The sequence below is a fragment of the Ambystoma mexicanum genome, chromosome 6q, assembly GCF_040938575.1.
Source record: "Ambystoma mexicanum isolate Mex_15411 chromosome 6q, UKY_AmexF1_1, whole genome shotgun sequence".
NCBI classification, from domain to species: domain Eukaryota; kingdom Metazoa; phylum Chordata; class Amphibia; order Caudata; family Ambystomatidae; genus Ambystoma; species Ambystoma mexicanum.
The window spans coordinates 859,100,004-859,115,120 of NC_090937.1; the positions used below are offsets into that span (position 1 = coordinate 859,100,004).

Here is a 15,117-nt window from a genome sequence, read left to right on the forward strand (position 1 = left end):
GATTAAGTTTATATATTTCTTCCATCTTTGCATGTTCTGAGAGTGATATACTGCAAAAGGTACTAATGTGTAGGGTAATACGAAAGAGATAATGCCCTTTCTAGAACGGCTGAGTACCACAAAGGCCAAAATAGCATCCAGAGGTAATTGTCTTCTATGTAATGAAGATAACATAATGGAAAATAGACATTACAAACCTTATCCTCTACAACACTCTTCAGATTTTAGCTTGGTTGGGTGTGTAAAGGTGTATGCCTATTATATGAATTAAATTAAAAGATACCCAATAAAATTCTGGGTATCTGCCAAATCAGTGTTATGTTGTCTCTTGTTGTGTTAGAACACGCCCCTTTTCTTTACTACGCGTCTGTCTAATATGTTGTCCAAATGCCAGGGTGCAAGGTTTCAAGCCAAACAATGACTCGGGAGGACTATGCCACGCTGCCTGCAGCACCTTAGAGGAACTGATGACTTACTTTGCCTTTTTGCAGACAGAAACCGTTCAGACTTACTTGTGCACATTTCCAACTTGCAAGATACTGCCATTGATGTATCCATGCCTTATGTCTAATTGTTTGCCTATCCACAGACAAAGACGAGTGCTCGAAGGACAATGGCGGATGCCAGCACGAATGCATCAACACTATTGGAAGTTACGTCTGTCAGTGCCGCAATGGATTCGTCTTGCATGAAAACAAACATGACTGCAAGGAAGGTATGCTCACCCAACTATATGAACAGCGGCAGATCCTAACCCGATGACATGCGCTTAGAGATTGTTGTTCTCTCTTCTCCAACCTTGTCTGATATGTCTATTGCAACATTAGCCAAAAGCCGGATATATGTTGAGGTCCTTCACTCATCTATAAAGGGGCTGCTCCATGCAACCGTGACTTTCTGGATGTCAGAAACACGTGTCCGCCGCTGATTTACAATTATTATCCTTTAGGTGATTCAGACATATCCGGTAGCATCTCAGAGATACACCAAGCCATATTCTCAAGGATTTGCCATAGATTGATTCTGGTAATGCCGGGAACATCTCCAGAATGCTCCAAATTAAAGCTTTGTGAATTCTGGTGCCATGTGAGCATCTCAAAGACAGTCCAGTCATCTCCAAATAACTTACAATGCATTTATTTGTGAATTCATCAGACGTCAGTGGATGCAAATCCAAAATGCTGTCAGCTGGCTTCTAATTTGCTCTGGCGAAAGTCTTTGGTCGGGCTTTGGTAAAGTGAATGCCAGCTCCAAAGCGCACAAGGAATGTGTGTACATCTTTCACAAAAAAAGCGAATAGACATCAACACTGGCTCTACTTGTTATATGTAGTACAGTGGTCCGCAACCTTTGGCTCTCCAGATGTTTTAAACTACCACTGCTATCAACCCTAGCCAGTATAGTCAATGGTGAGGGATCATGAGAGTCAGGTTCCTAAACATCAGGAGAGCCGCAGAGGTTGCAGATGCCTATATTAGTAGAATGTGGTATGACAGGCTGAACGATTGTCTTAATATGCTTTGAACTGAAATGGTCTAATATTGGAAATAACTGTGGTTAATTTTGGCGATCAAATTACATTTCCTCTACATTGTTTTATCATTTCGTTTGCCCTCACTAATAGATTGCATTGCATTCAATCAAAATATATGATTTATGTACTTTGATGCTTCATAACTTGAGTAATAAAGTGAAGGAGCATTTTAATCTCAGCCGGATGTTGCTGGCTGATTCTAGATAGAACTCCAATTCTCAGACGGGCCACACTAGTAGCTTTCTGATTTTGCATACATCCAAGTGCTTCTCAGGGTCCCATATGCTTGTAGTCCAGGGTCTGTGGAGAATGAATCATGGACTCGGCATGAACAGGGATGCGTGTTGCTAGGCGGACTCGGGGGAAGGTTGTAACAAGGTCCCTTCGGACTGTGGTTTCCTTTAAGGTCCCATGGCACGAGCCATTTGGCCCGTGGTCTAAATATATTCTGACCAGAGCTTTTGTATCTCTCACATGTTTACCTCTGGTTCCGTTCTAAATTAAATGTATTGTAATTACTGCCTCTCAGGGCCCACATATGTGCAAGATATTTACATCACTCACTGCGCACACCTATGACACACCATAACATTACACATATGCAAATAAAAACGGATCTCAGCTATTTGGAAAGTAATTCCAGCCTAAAAATCTTCATTATTTACAAAAGGAGTTATAATGTAAATTACCCAATATCTGTGGATTGGTTCACACAGACGTTGCATTTTTATTGATATGACCTAGCATATATATGTATAGAGCACCTGCAGACCATGTATATGGTAGCAGTGCATGGTATAAATCTCATTAAAATAATATGACATATTGAATTGCATCTTTCTCAGAAGAAGACAATCAATGATATACTTTGGATTGTGTGGTTGAGATAGCTGAAAATATGCATTACCTTTTTATTACCATGCATTTATTTCAACAGCAAAAATAGCACAGATGGAAAAATGTATGCTAGGTGCAGAAATTGATGTTTTTTTGCTGATTTTCTGGCATTTCCCTACACCCAGAACTGGTTGGTCTTACAAAATCATCCACAATGCCCATAAATAATTAGTGCAATTATGCTGGAGAATTCCATTTTATGAAATGATATGTCATTTATGTCATTTACATGTCATTTATAAAGTGCCTGTACAAAGCGTTTCTAAGCGCGACAAGCCAAAGACAAGTCTCGCAGTCTTGTTTTGGATTAGTTGCAGAGGGTGGAGATTAGAGGATGGCAGATTGAGGAAGAGGCTGTTGCAATAGTCCAATCTGGAGAGAACATGGCTCTGGAGACAATGAGCATCTGGGGGAAAGGGGAAATGGAGGATTACCGCTCAGGAGGTGCAGCTGGTAGTGGGCCTTCTTGGCTAGGTCCGTGATGTGAGGAGAGAAGGAGAGTGTGGAGTCAAAGATGACACCAAGGTTTCTTTGCCTCACAGATGAATCGTGGATAGACAATCAGGAATGTGTGAGAAAGAAGAGGAGGCTGAGGGGAGCCTGAAAGAGAGCTGAGTGTCACCGCATAACACTGAAGGTTTGAGGAGAAGGTAGAGATCAGGTGGGCCAAGGGGGCAAGTAGACATTGAAGAGCCAGGGTGAGAGGATAGAGCCCTGGGGAACACCACATGTGGAGAGAGAGGTGGTGGAGAGAAAGGATCCAAGTTGGACCTGGGAGGGTCAGTCCAGGAGGAAGGTGGTCAACCACTCCAGGGCCTGATCAGTGATGCCCAGGTTCTCACAGAGTTCATTGATCAGGATGGTGTGATTGACTGTGTCAAAAGCAGAGGAAAGGCCAATGAGGATGAGGACAGAGGGCAGGCTGGAATCAAGATTACTGAGCCGATCTTCACGGGGGTTCAGGAGAGCAGTTTCCGTGCCTCTGGCTGCTCAGAAGCCAGACTCATGTTCATGGAGATAACCAACAGATTCAGTGTGGAGAGTAGTCTGGCAGATGGACGGCTTTTCCAGGAGTTTGCCCAGCAAAGGAGTGATTGAGATCAGGTGATCATTTGCTGGAAAGGTAGGATCAGCAGAAGGCTTTTTAAGGAGGGGGTGCACAAAGGAGTACTTGAGGAGAGAGGGGAAAGATACAGTGGGGAAAGAGTGATTGCAGAAATCATCCAAGGTTGGAGCGAGTGTCTCAATGTGTTACTTGATGGTTCTGGATGAGCAGGGGAGCACCTGTCTGGATGACACTTTCATAGATCGGACTAGTCTAGAAACATTGTCAATGTTAGGGGAATTTTCCGAATGTCCTACTGGCAGTAAGACTTTAGTAAGCTATTCCAGTGGTTTGTAGATCCCCAACTCTTAGTATAAGTCTGTATCACCCAGGAACTTGGTAGAGTGGCAGCTCAGTCAGACTTATCTTAAGAGGAAAATGTGAGCTGCAGGTAAGTACACTGAATCTAGTTAGACAGGCACAGCAAAGAAGCACTTACACTTATAATTTACATACAAGTATACATTTATTATTTTTACACCAGCATCACTTTAAATACTTTAGGCTTTTATGCTAGAACACTTAAGAATACTTGATAATACACTTCATAGGACACTTTCACTTTTGTGTTTCTATATGTTAGAAATGGAAAAGACAATGTTATCGTATTATTGGCTAGTGCGCACTCATACGGTTTTCAATGGTTTATACAGTAATGCATTTACTCTGCAAACACATATAGTAAGGTCAATTAAAGGGAGGAAAATGGTTAGTTAGTGTAGCATGAGCTTGGTTCAGGGTTCTAGAGAGGGTTTTTTCGCATAGTAAGTATTTCAGTCCCAAAACGCAACCCTAGCTAAAGGCAGTTTGGAGGGGGCTTGAAGTCTTGACAAGCAGCGAATTGTAAAGAATTCCTGTGGATTTCTTCCAGTATCTAGTGTTATTGAAACAGCAAATAAAAAACATACAAGGGAGACCTTAAAACGGACTCGAGGAAGGGACACAAGTCAAAGGTAAGAGGCAGTAGCCCTGGACACCACTAGGTGCACTCCAATGCACTGAATAAAGGTCCTCCACACAAAATCAGGCTGTTCCAAGAGAGTTTAGCGGTGTGGTAAAAGTGCCAGTAATCTTGTTACTGCCCTTTTTTTACTACACCTATAAATGAGGCCCAAAATCTGAATTTTGAGGTGAGCTGGTTGGTGTTCTAAGAATAATTCTGAGGGCATCCCTGATTCACAGAGGAATGTTCTCAAGAATCGAACACCTCTGTGGCAGCCAACTCTTGCCAGGGGCTGTATTACAGACACTTTGCACTGGTGAAAGTGTAACTAGCACTAGGCCAAAAATACCCATAGTGCAAAAACATATTATTGCAATGCACTTTTGCACTATGGCGACATCTGCCCTTGTACTAGTCCTTTTCCGTGGCGCAAAAAGGCATTGAACAAATAGTTATCTTGCACTAGAATAACCTATGCCGTAGTTCTAATTGCTCTTGCACCAGTGCAAAGTTTCTGTAATACTGCGCAAGGCCTGGCCTGGTGCAGTGGAGAAACAGTGTAAAGCAAGAGCGGGCCGGCTATTATCATCTTCTGCCTGCCCGCTGTGCCCCTGGCTGTAATACCCCTGCAGTGTTTACTGAAAGCATTGCCAGTCTTCTCATCAAACCTTGTTGCCCATAGGTTTAGTAACTCAGGTCTCAACTCTTTTACAGAACAATCTGACACCAAACAGTAGAAAATGAAGACATTGCACCAGATACAAAACGATACACTGACAATGAAAATAATGAGTCAGTCAATTAAAAATAGCACGTGCACACACACACTCTGTGCTATTGTTTTTTTAAGCATGCAGGCACTTCCTGATGCGCTGTGCTTGATAGTTGTACACATTTTATGTTTGCAAATGTTATGGCAGTCAATAAAGCGAGATTGTTGGATTAATGCTACTAATGCATGTATTAAAGATGATAGATTGTGGATGCTTACTAAAGTGAGTGCTGGAAATGCGTTTGTATCCATTATGTGCAGCTTGTTGGCCTTAGGTACTCAGGACTTTTCACCTTGGCACCAGCCTCAGAGTCTGGCAGTTCAACATCTGCTTCACCTCATCTGCAAATAAAATACAGCAGAGAAACATTACCAGTGCTTAGTTTTTTGGCATCACGTAATGCGGTGGCAGTAAATTATAGGCCCCCAAATCCCTCTTTCTGTGCTCCCACGCTGTGCTGTGTAATAAATGTCACTGCACATGCCAAATAATACTGCACCCCCACTCTCAGTGTGAACTGTGTAGAGCCTCAGCGTGTAGACTCCCTATAACCCCAAACTGCTCCACTTTAGGTTTGATAAGCAATATTAGCACCTGTAAGGGGGCGCTGGCCAATCAGGAAGCTCGAATGTTGGCTGTATTTTGTGGTATAAACCTGTGTTCTGAGCAGCCCGACTGCGCCTCCTTCCCTTCCCTGATCCCCCCTCATCCCTTAGCCCTTGTATAGTTCATACGTGGGTGCTAAGGGTGTGTTAAACAAACAAAATTAATCTTACCTTGCAATGCAGTGCCACCTCAATCTTCAGTCAGTTTCCTTACTGATGATGTTACAGTCATCAAACTCGAAAACAGACTTCAAAATGGAGCGCAGCACCCCACCTCAAGATAAGATTTTTTTTTTTAAGTTATATACCCCTTTACCCACTGTGTAGGAACCACATGGTTGCCAGTGGCGAAATAACCTTTTTGCGGGCAGACCCTCCGCAGGTAATGGCCCATTTCTTGCACGCATTTAGTGACCCACACTTCCCTCTGACCTTCAACTTGGGAGGCGGGCCTTTACTGGCTGGGCTGGCCTGCCCCAGAAGGTGTTATCCTTGCCTTAATACTGGACTAATAAGATGTTATATATCATATAAATCACTGGTGCTTTACCTGCGACTCAGCCTAAATATTAATATCGAACGATCTGTCTGATAATGGAATACAGTGAGTGAAAAAGCCTGACCACACCTGACCTGTCAACCCTACTAAGCAGCACCATCTTTCTCCATACAGCTGAGTGCGAACAGAGGATCCACAGTCCAAACGGCATCATCGCAAGTCCAAACTGGCCAGACAAGTACCCAAGTCGCAAGGAGTGCATGTGGGAAATCAGCGCCACTCCGGGCCATCGAGTCAAGCTGGTAAGTTTAGTTTAGTTTATTTTGTTTATTTATAAAGCGTGTCCGAACCCTCAGGTAGCTGGGCGCATAATCATGTGCACAGCAGAGTTACATATCGTTACACGAACATCATAATACAACAGACAGAGCATACATTGGTCCAGGCTCTGGATGTTTACATTCAAGAGTAGAATATACCGAGAAGAGTATCACAAGCCTTCCACTGCCCAAGAGCCCAATCACTTGCACTTTAAATACATGCGCAAAGGAGATTCAACTGAAGGGGAGTAAAGTGATCCTGTAAAGCACACTTTGGCCATTTGTGCCCACAAAATACCTGGTGCGTTTTCTGATTTCCACTGCTCTGTTACTGGATGGATTCCAGCAGCTAAAGAAGTAGGATAAATGCAGGCTTCTTAACAAACGCGTTCATTAATTATGTGGTTTCTTATTGCAGTGTTTCCTGGTTCACTTTGTGTTATTCAAGAAGGTGTGATTGGTTATTTGTTCCTTTGTTATACGTAAATAATTGAAAGACATATTCATCCGTTTGTATACTCCAGTAAGCCCTGAAATATTGGAATGTTCCCCTTCATCAGCTTTAAGCTGAGACGTCCTTCCCATTTACAGATGTTTTGCGGAAATCGCAAATTCGGGATCCATAAACAATAAGACAAAATTACAAGAAAACACACAATAAACTGCAGGTTCCGTTGCACCTGATCGTTGTACCTGCTTTCTATAGAACAAATCATATTTAGTAACTGGCGTAATTTCTCCGAAGTCGAGGACATTGTGTAAGTGACAACGTTCAATTTCTGGCCCCCTGGTGACATCACAGGAAGTGCTATCACATGATCCATGATAGCAGACACTTCAAAAAATGCCATTTCAGAAACTTCGATTCAGATGTATTCGTATGTCATTGAAAATAAATACATGGCAATAAGTTTAAAACAGAGAATTAATTCGGAAGTTAAACTGAAGCAGAAACCAAACAGTCATCCAAGTCACAGGGTGCAAAGAGGTCACTTTTGCAACTATCTGTCACCCTTAAAGGTATCCCATGTCATCAGATAGTGTACCATAAAATGCATGGGTGTCAGTTAAAGCCTGGTTGCTCTTTTTGGTAACTTGTACATGAAAGGGTTAGTCTATGCCCTCCAGTGGGTGCTAGATATTCAGGTCATGGCTCAACTGACAGTGAGTTTATTAACGAGCGCCCCCATGCAGGAAGGCAAGCCACCCTATCGCCAGCAGCTGCATTAAATGCCTGTGTGAAACCGTTCAGCGTTCTGCAGACGTGCATGGACTTCAACCACTAACCCATAACAAAGTCTTAGGACTGTATAGGGAGCTGGTCTAGCCGAGGAGGCCGAGCTGCACGAGCGCAGGGAGGAGGTGAGCTCAGAGTGGATTCGGTTTGAGTTACCTGCAGATCGATGTTCACATTGTCCGAAAGGAGACTAGGATTCACAATAGTGGCGCATATAATGTATGTATTCATGGTTGGACCTGAAGCTGGTGGAACTGACAGTGCTAGTTTGACAAATGTATTGGCGTCAATGGGTAAGCTCCTGCATTGATCTCCCATGGCACTTAACAAGCTGCCCCTGGCTCCACTTCCTACTGTTTTGAAACCATTTCAGAGAGTTCAGTGCTCTACAGACTCGCTGCCTGGGATAAAAGTGGGGTGCATTCATCCCACCCATCCTGGGGTTCCTGACAGTGACCCAGCCACTCAGTTTCAGGAGCTCCACACACACTGGCTGCCTTTGTTCAAGCCAAAGTTTGTATCTTGCTTGACGCTCTTCTGCACACCTGTGGAGCTCGTGTCTATCCACTCGCAAAGGAAGAGGCAAGATCAGCCACTTGGGAGGTAACTCACAGATAGGCTTCCTGTCTGTAATGCCACGAAAGGCGCAACACCGGAGGGAGCATTTCGGGTAGTATGGCAGGCGTAGCCCATGTCTTTAGCAAGATACCTATGCCCAGGTTCAAGATTGCAGCCAGCTGAGGCGTGCCTTTCACCACCTTATTGAACCTTTCAACAAGGTCGTTCTGCCTCACGCAATCTAGGGCTGTGGTTTCATGACAAATGCGCTTTTCTGAGCACATCAGCAGCTACATTTGAAATTGACTGGATACTGTTGTCAACAAGTTGGAGGGGACCCCTTGATCTTGGAATACCTTGTTGAGGAACTGGATCAACAAGGTGTCAATTTTATCTTGCAATGGTAGTCATCCAATACAAATAAGAAATCTGTGGCATAAGCCTGAACACGATACCGCTCCAATGATGTCCAAGGTCATGTTCACCGTTGGGGAGTTGGGGATCTCTACAGGACATGGGGAGCTTCCTAACTGGGGATTTGTTACTTTATGCACAAGGTACCGGATAGCCAGAAGAACGTCTCTGCATATGCTACTTATAATACATCCATGCCCGCCCATCAAGAACATTCATGGATGTGGTGTTTCATCAACTTTCTGCCTATATTATTTATTTATTCCTACAGCGCTTAAACCCATGGATGTCAAAGCGCTGAAACATAAAAAAAGACAAATGACAAAACAAGCAAAAAGGAGAACATTTATAAATCAGGATAGACATAAATCAGAAGGATTTAGTGGCATTTTACGTGAAATAATAGGAAAGTCTTCAGTATTTTTCTAAAAGAAAGGAGACTGGGGTCAGATCTTATACATGTTGGTAAGTTATTTCATAGTGTCGGAGCTAGGAATTGAAGGTATCTGCTAACTGCTGACATATGTTTGAAACGTTTGCAAGTTAGTAACTTCTGAGAGCAGGAACGCAAGATACAAGTGGGCTTGTGTCATTGCAGACGTTCTTTAAGATAATCTGGATCTTGCCCAAATAGGCAGTTGTGAGTTATCATTAAGGTTTTGAACTTAACCCTTTGAAAAATTGGTAGCCAATGAGGTTTTGTTAAGATAGGCGTGATGTGGAAATGCCTGGAATTCTGGCAGCAGCATTTTGCAGAACTTGTAGTCGGGCAATTCCATATGCAGTGGCCCCATTCAACAGGGCGTTTCCATAGTCTAGTTTACTACCAGCAGTTGCTCACACTATAATAGCTACATTAATGTCCGTAATAGAGGGCCTAATCCAGCGGAGCAACCAGATGTAATAGAGGCAGGCACTGACAGTTACGGAAACATGAGCATTTATGGGCATATCATAATTAAGATAAATGCTCAGAGATTTGAGCTTTTTTTAAAATATAGGAATGGAGTGGGAGCCCAATGGTATAGGAATCGGAGACGGGTCACAATTTTTCTGATAAATTGGGAGAGGCCAGCAGCAATATCTCAATTTTCTGATCATTAAGGCAGAGCCAATTCTTCTTCAACCAATTGCTGACCGTATTGAAAGTATCGTTTATCATGCAGGTGTCCTCCGCCTTAATGGCAGACAACACAAACTGTAATTCCGTGTCATCATCATAGTTCTGTAATTTTCCTACCCCAGACTAGATCATGACATTGATGTATAGATTGCATAGCAAAGTGGATAGGCTAGCACCCTGCAAGATGGGATGAGCCTTAGTTGACAATTGGCCCATCACTACCTTGGCGGTTCTACATCACAAAAAGGAGTTGATCCACTAGACAGACAGTTGGTTCAAATTAAGAACATTAGCCAGGCGTGCCATAAGAATATTGTGATCTAAGACATTGAAGGCAGCTGAAATTATCAATAATTATCAATAATCCTGCTTTGCCTTCATCAAGGATGTCCAGTAAATCTGACTGAATGTCAAACATAGATGTTTCAGAACTACGTCTGGGGCAGAAACCTTATTGATATGCTCCGAGTAAGTTGTGCGTAGCAGCAACATTTTGGAGTTGGGGAATATGCGATTTTATCCAGAATTTAAAAAGGGAAGTTCACATTAGTGATAGGACGATAATTCACAGGGTCTTCCACGTCAGGAGAAGACTTTTTATTGATTGGTGTAATGCATGTATACTTCAATGAGTCTGGAATAATACAGGTCGAGAAAGTCTCATTCATGATTGCAGTGATTGCATTGACCAAGCATTGCTAGATTATTTTACCATGGCAGATGTCACTCGCACAATTAGTAGCGTTTTGCCCTTGAATGATTTTTCCCACATCAATAGGTGTTATGGGTTGAAATGAAAAGTTGGGAATCAGGACATATTCTGTTTCCAGTGGTTCTTCAGGCTGTTTTGGAACTTATGAGCATTGACTGAATGACCATTTGGTTTCAATGACATCCCATATCTTTTGAATTCTAAGTACAAAGTAGTCCATCAATTTAAAAAGAGATATAGGAGGCCTTAGATATTTTTGTTGTTGTATGATTCCTTCTTGGAATCTAGTAAGGCAGATTTGTATTGGGTTTGACCAGAGGCGCTTTCTGCTTATGTTTGGCAAACCGGAATTGTGCCATTTCCTCTCTGCTTGGTACAAGGCTGTCCAAAAGCCTTTTACAAGAGGTGTTTGTTTGTTTGTTTGCTTGTTTGTTTTATTATTTATAATGTGCAAGCGTACCCAAAGGTATCAGGGCACAGCATTCACAAGAAATTTCGAAGCTTAGTTGCAATCACCATATAACATACATAAGGACAATGCGGTAAACCAATGTTATGTACAAAGCAGTAGTGGGGCAGACAGGCATTATATACATGTAAACAGGTAAGCACACGTGGTTACAGTGTGTTTGGGTAATGCAGCATTTAGTGTTCCTAGTGAGTCTCTGTTTGCAGCCATGAAACTACCTTAGAGCAGAAGGTCTGGTAGGGCAGGTCCATTCTGAGGTTTGGGGGCAAGGAGTTCCACAGTTTGGCTGCTTTCACCGGGAAGCTGTTTCCCCCTATTGTGGCACGTTTGTAGTTGGGAACTGAGAGGCAATCTTTATATGCAGTTCTAACGGGTCTTAAAGAGGACTGTTTGTGGAATCTGTTGATCAGGTATGTTGGGGCAGCGTTGTTATGAGATTTGTGGGTGAGTGATGCCGTTTTCAAAAGACTTTTATCTTTAGTGGGAAGCCAGTTGTTCTGTTGGCTGATTCCTGTAATATGTTCTCTTCTAGGGATACCCAGAGCTGCTCTGAGAGCGTTGTTTCACCAATTCAGTTTTTATGAAGCCTAATCGTCTTAGGCCTCAGGGGAGAGACAGAATCCAAAGCATCCTTTAAGTTAAAGTGATAAAGATTGATCTTTTGTTCCAGCGATTTTTCTGGGAGTCTTCCCGTAGTGATATGAGCAGGGAGTTATGGACTGACATGAGATTCTATTAAGACAATTGTAGTTGTACTAGTCATGGACGTCATTATTTTACCAGGAATATACTTAAAGAACAATGAATTACCAAATGGTCGGACCTAGGGCATTTGGACAGGATGATGTTGGAGATAACATCCCAATTGGAAAGAATCCAGTCGATAGTTTGTCTCTTTTCATGTGTGGAACCACTCACTAATGGAGAGAAGTTAAGTTCTTCCAGCCTCGTCGGACAGTCCAGCGCCTCTTTGTCATTAGTATCCATATATCCCAGATTGCGCCCAAAACAATATTAGTTGAATTGGTAATCAGAAAAGGTTCAACTGCTTCAATAAGGGCATTTTAGAAATCTGGCATATGATCAGGTGGCCGATATAGACATGAGAAATTATAGGAGATATTCGGATTGACTTGCAATTTGATGTGTAATATATTGCATTCCAGTATGTCACAAATTTGTGAAAAGTGTATTTTAAACGCTTTGGAGTAGATACCGTCATCCCCCCAACATGATCTGGATGACCTTTGCAAAGATTAAGATAGAAAGAGAGGGACGAGCTGCTGAATGGAGCCAGGTCACAGTTAAACACATGGATTCAGTGATGAGATCAGCGATCTGTTTAGCATGCTTTACCAGAGATAGTGTATTTAGTGATAGTGTATTTAAGAGCGCCATTTTATTTTCTGGAATGTTCTTGCTATCGTGAATACTTACAGAAGACCCACTGGCTAGGCATGCTTTGCCTTTGCAGTGGAGGTTCGCATCAAGACTGGATGACTGACATTACCGGGCAAATACCTCAAAGATAGTTTATTTGTTGTCACAGACTGAGTGACTGTTAAATCAGCGAGTCCAGTAATTGTGCCAGGGGCATACATGGATCATCTTTGATAACTGAGCCAGTCCTGGTATTTAAGCTATTAATAGTCAGGATTGGTTCGATGGGCACAGTAATAGCTGGAATTGTGCTAGTCGCCTGACTGATGGGGCAATAATGCGCACCTATTTGTCCGAGTTTGGGTATCCAAAATTATCAGATTGGACATTAACCTGTGAAAATTCACTGGGATTGATGTTGCGTAGCAATTTCAATTGTATACGCATGCGCGAGCCGCATCGAGGCTCGCGCATGCGCAGAGATTATTAAATGCGGTGCGCCGGCAGTTCGCGCCGGCGACCGGAGCAGACACACGTCTCCGGCGTCCACTCTCTGCATGCCTGCATGTATGCTTGCGTGTGTGTGCGAGCGAGGCCCCGGCACGCCCTAAGGCCCATAACACTGGCGACGAGGGCGGACACAGAGCCATCCTCCGCTCCGACGGCATCGGAGTGAAGGAACGCTGCTGCATGTGTATCGATCGGATGCACACGGACCCATGCGCACGGCCAGCGGCCATTTTCTTTTTCTCCTCTCTACACGCGGAGTGCAGTGGTTGCGGCCCGAGAGGGTGCTCATGCGCCATCTGCATCCTGTACTGCTCCAGAGAAATTTTTGGAACCACCACAGCCCAGACACCACAGGGTCGTGGTAAAGACAAGAAAGAGAGTGTGATTGCACTCTGAAGACCACCAGTTACCTCGGCTCTTACCAGACAAGGACCACTGTGAGTACACTATGGGGGAAGAAGGAGAGGAAGAAGAAAATGCTGTCGCCCCAATACCTCGCAGAATGCACAGTACTCTGGCTCCTATGCCTGAATTTGACACCACGGGCCCCCCATCCAAGTTAGGGCCGAAGTGGATCACATGGGTTAAGAAGCTGGAAATGTTTTTTAGAGCCTCGGGGGACCGAGGTGCAACGCATTTATGACACTCTCAACATTCCAGCAGCGAATTATGATGCGGTCAAGCAAGCCTTCCATGACCACTTCCTTCCTATGGCGAATGTTGACTTTGACAGGTTTGTCATGGGTGCGGAGAAACAATTGGAAGAGGAATCACTGGACCAGTTTTGCGCTCGTCTGAGACAACTAGCGAGCTCCTGCAGATGGGTCAACGAGGAAGAAATGGTTCGTAACCAACTGCTGCAAGGTTGCTGCTCAGGTAAACTGAGGAGACAAGTGCTAAGAGAGCCCGGACTGACTCTGCAGCAAATTCTGGACATGGGGAGAGTGTACGAAATGGTGAAGGCAAGAGGGGCGAAAATGGACACTGCTACACGCTCCAGGAAGGAGGAAGAGGCATACGCTATAGGACGTTCAGCCATGGGGAAGGCAAGATGGACACCAAAGAGAAGTGAAGGGCCCACGACGCAAGGGAATGTCTCATCGTGTTCATACTGTGGATAAGATCTACCGCATGCGGGAGAGTGCCCAGCAAAGTCAAGGACCTGTGGTCGATGCGGCACACCGGGACACTATGCGAGAGTGTGCAGGGCGACGACACCAGTTACGGTCTTTAGAGGACCAGAGAGAGTCGGCAGGGGTGTCGCTGGAAGAGTAAGGGGCGTGTCCTCTGTCGAACAAGGCATGCAAGATCTCAATATCGCGGAAGAGGAGGAGGAAGATGAAGAAATATTTTTCATTTCAAGCATTGCGCAAGGCCCTGGGGACCATCGACAACCCAAATGCACCGTCAACATTAGCGAGATGCCAACTCCGGTCCTCATAGATACTGGGGCGTCCGTCTGCGTACTTGCAACAAAACATTACAATGCTCTTCCTGGCCCACCAAGGCTGACGAATTCCACAGCGCGAATCTACGCAGAGGGGACACACCTCTTCCCATCCAAGGAGTGTTTGTGGCCCCGGTCTCTCATGGTGAAAACAGAATAAAGGCGAGGTTTTTCATCACCAGCGTAAGCCCCCACTCCCTTCTAAGCTGTGCCGCGTCAGAAGCGCTCAACATCGTACACTTCACTCTCGCTGTGTACTTCACAGATCTGGACCGCCTCCTACAGCGTTTTGAGAAGTTATTCACTGGCATCGGAAAGCTCAAGGCAGAGCCCATACGGTTGCACATAGATGAGTCCGTGAGGCCGACTGCGCTGAAACATCGGCGTATCCCTTTTCATCTCAGGGAACAAGTGGTGAAAGAACTACAGTCACTGGTGGACAAGAACATTATCGAGAGGGTAGATGGACCCACTCCCTGGGTCTCCCCAATTGTGGTGGCCCCGAAGCTGAAACAACCAGGGGCAGTACGCATCTGCGTAGATATGAGGCTGCCCAATGTAGCAATCAAACGAGAACGCCATCACACACCA

General features: G+C 44.2%; 1 protein-coding gene across 1 annotated transcript in view; it reads left to right on the forward strand.

Moving 5' to 3' along the window:
- TLL1 (tolloid like 1) overlaps positions 1-15,117 on the forward strand; it is a 455,972-nt gene that overhangs the window by 406,464 nt on the left and 34,391 nt on the right. The window contains exons 17-18 of the mRNA XM_069631384.1: positions 590-715; positions 6,531-6,658. Of these exons, the coding sequence (XP_069487485.1) occupies positions 590-715; positions 6,531-6,658 (254 nt within the window). The remainder of the gene's footprint in view (positions 1-589; positions 716-6,530; positions 6,659-15,117) is intronic.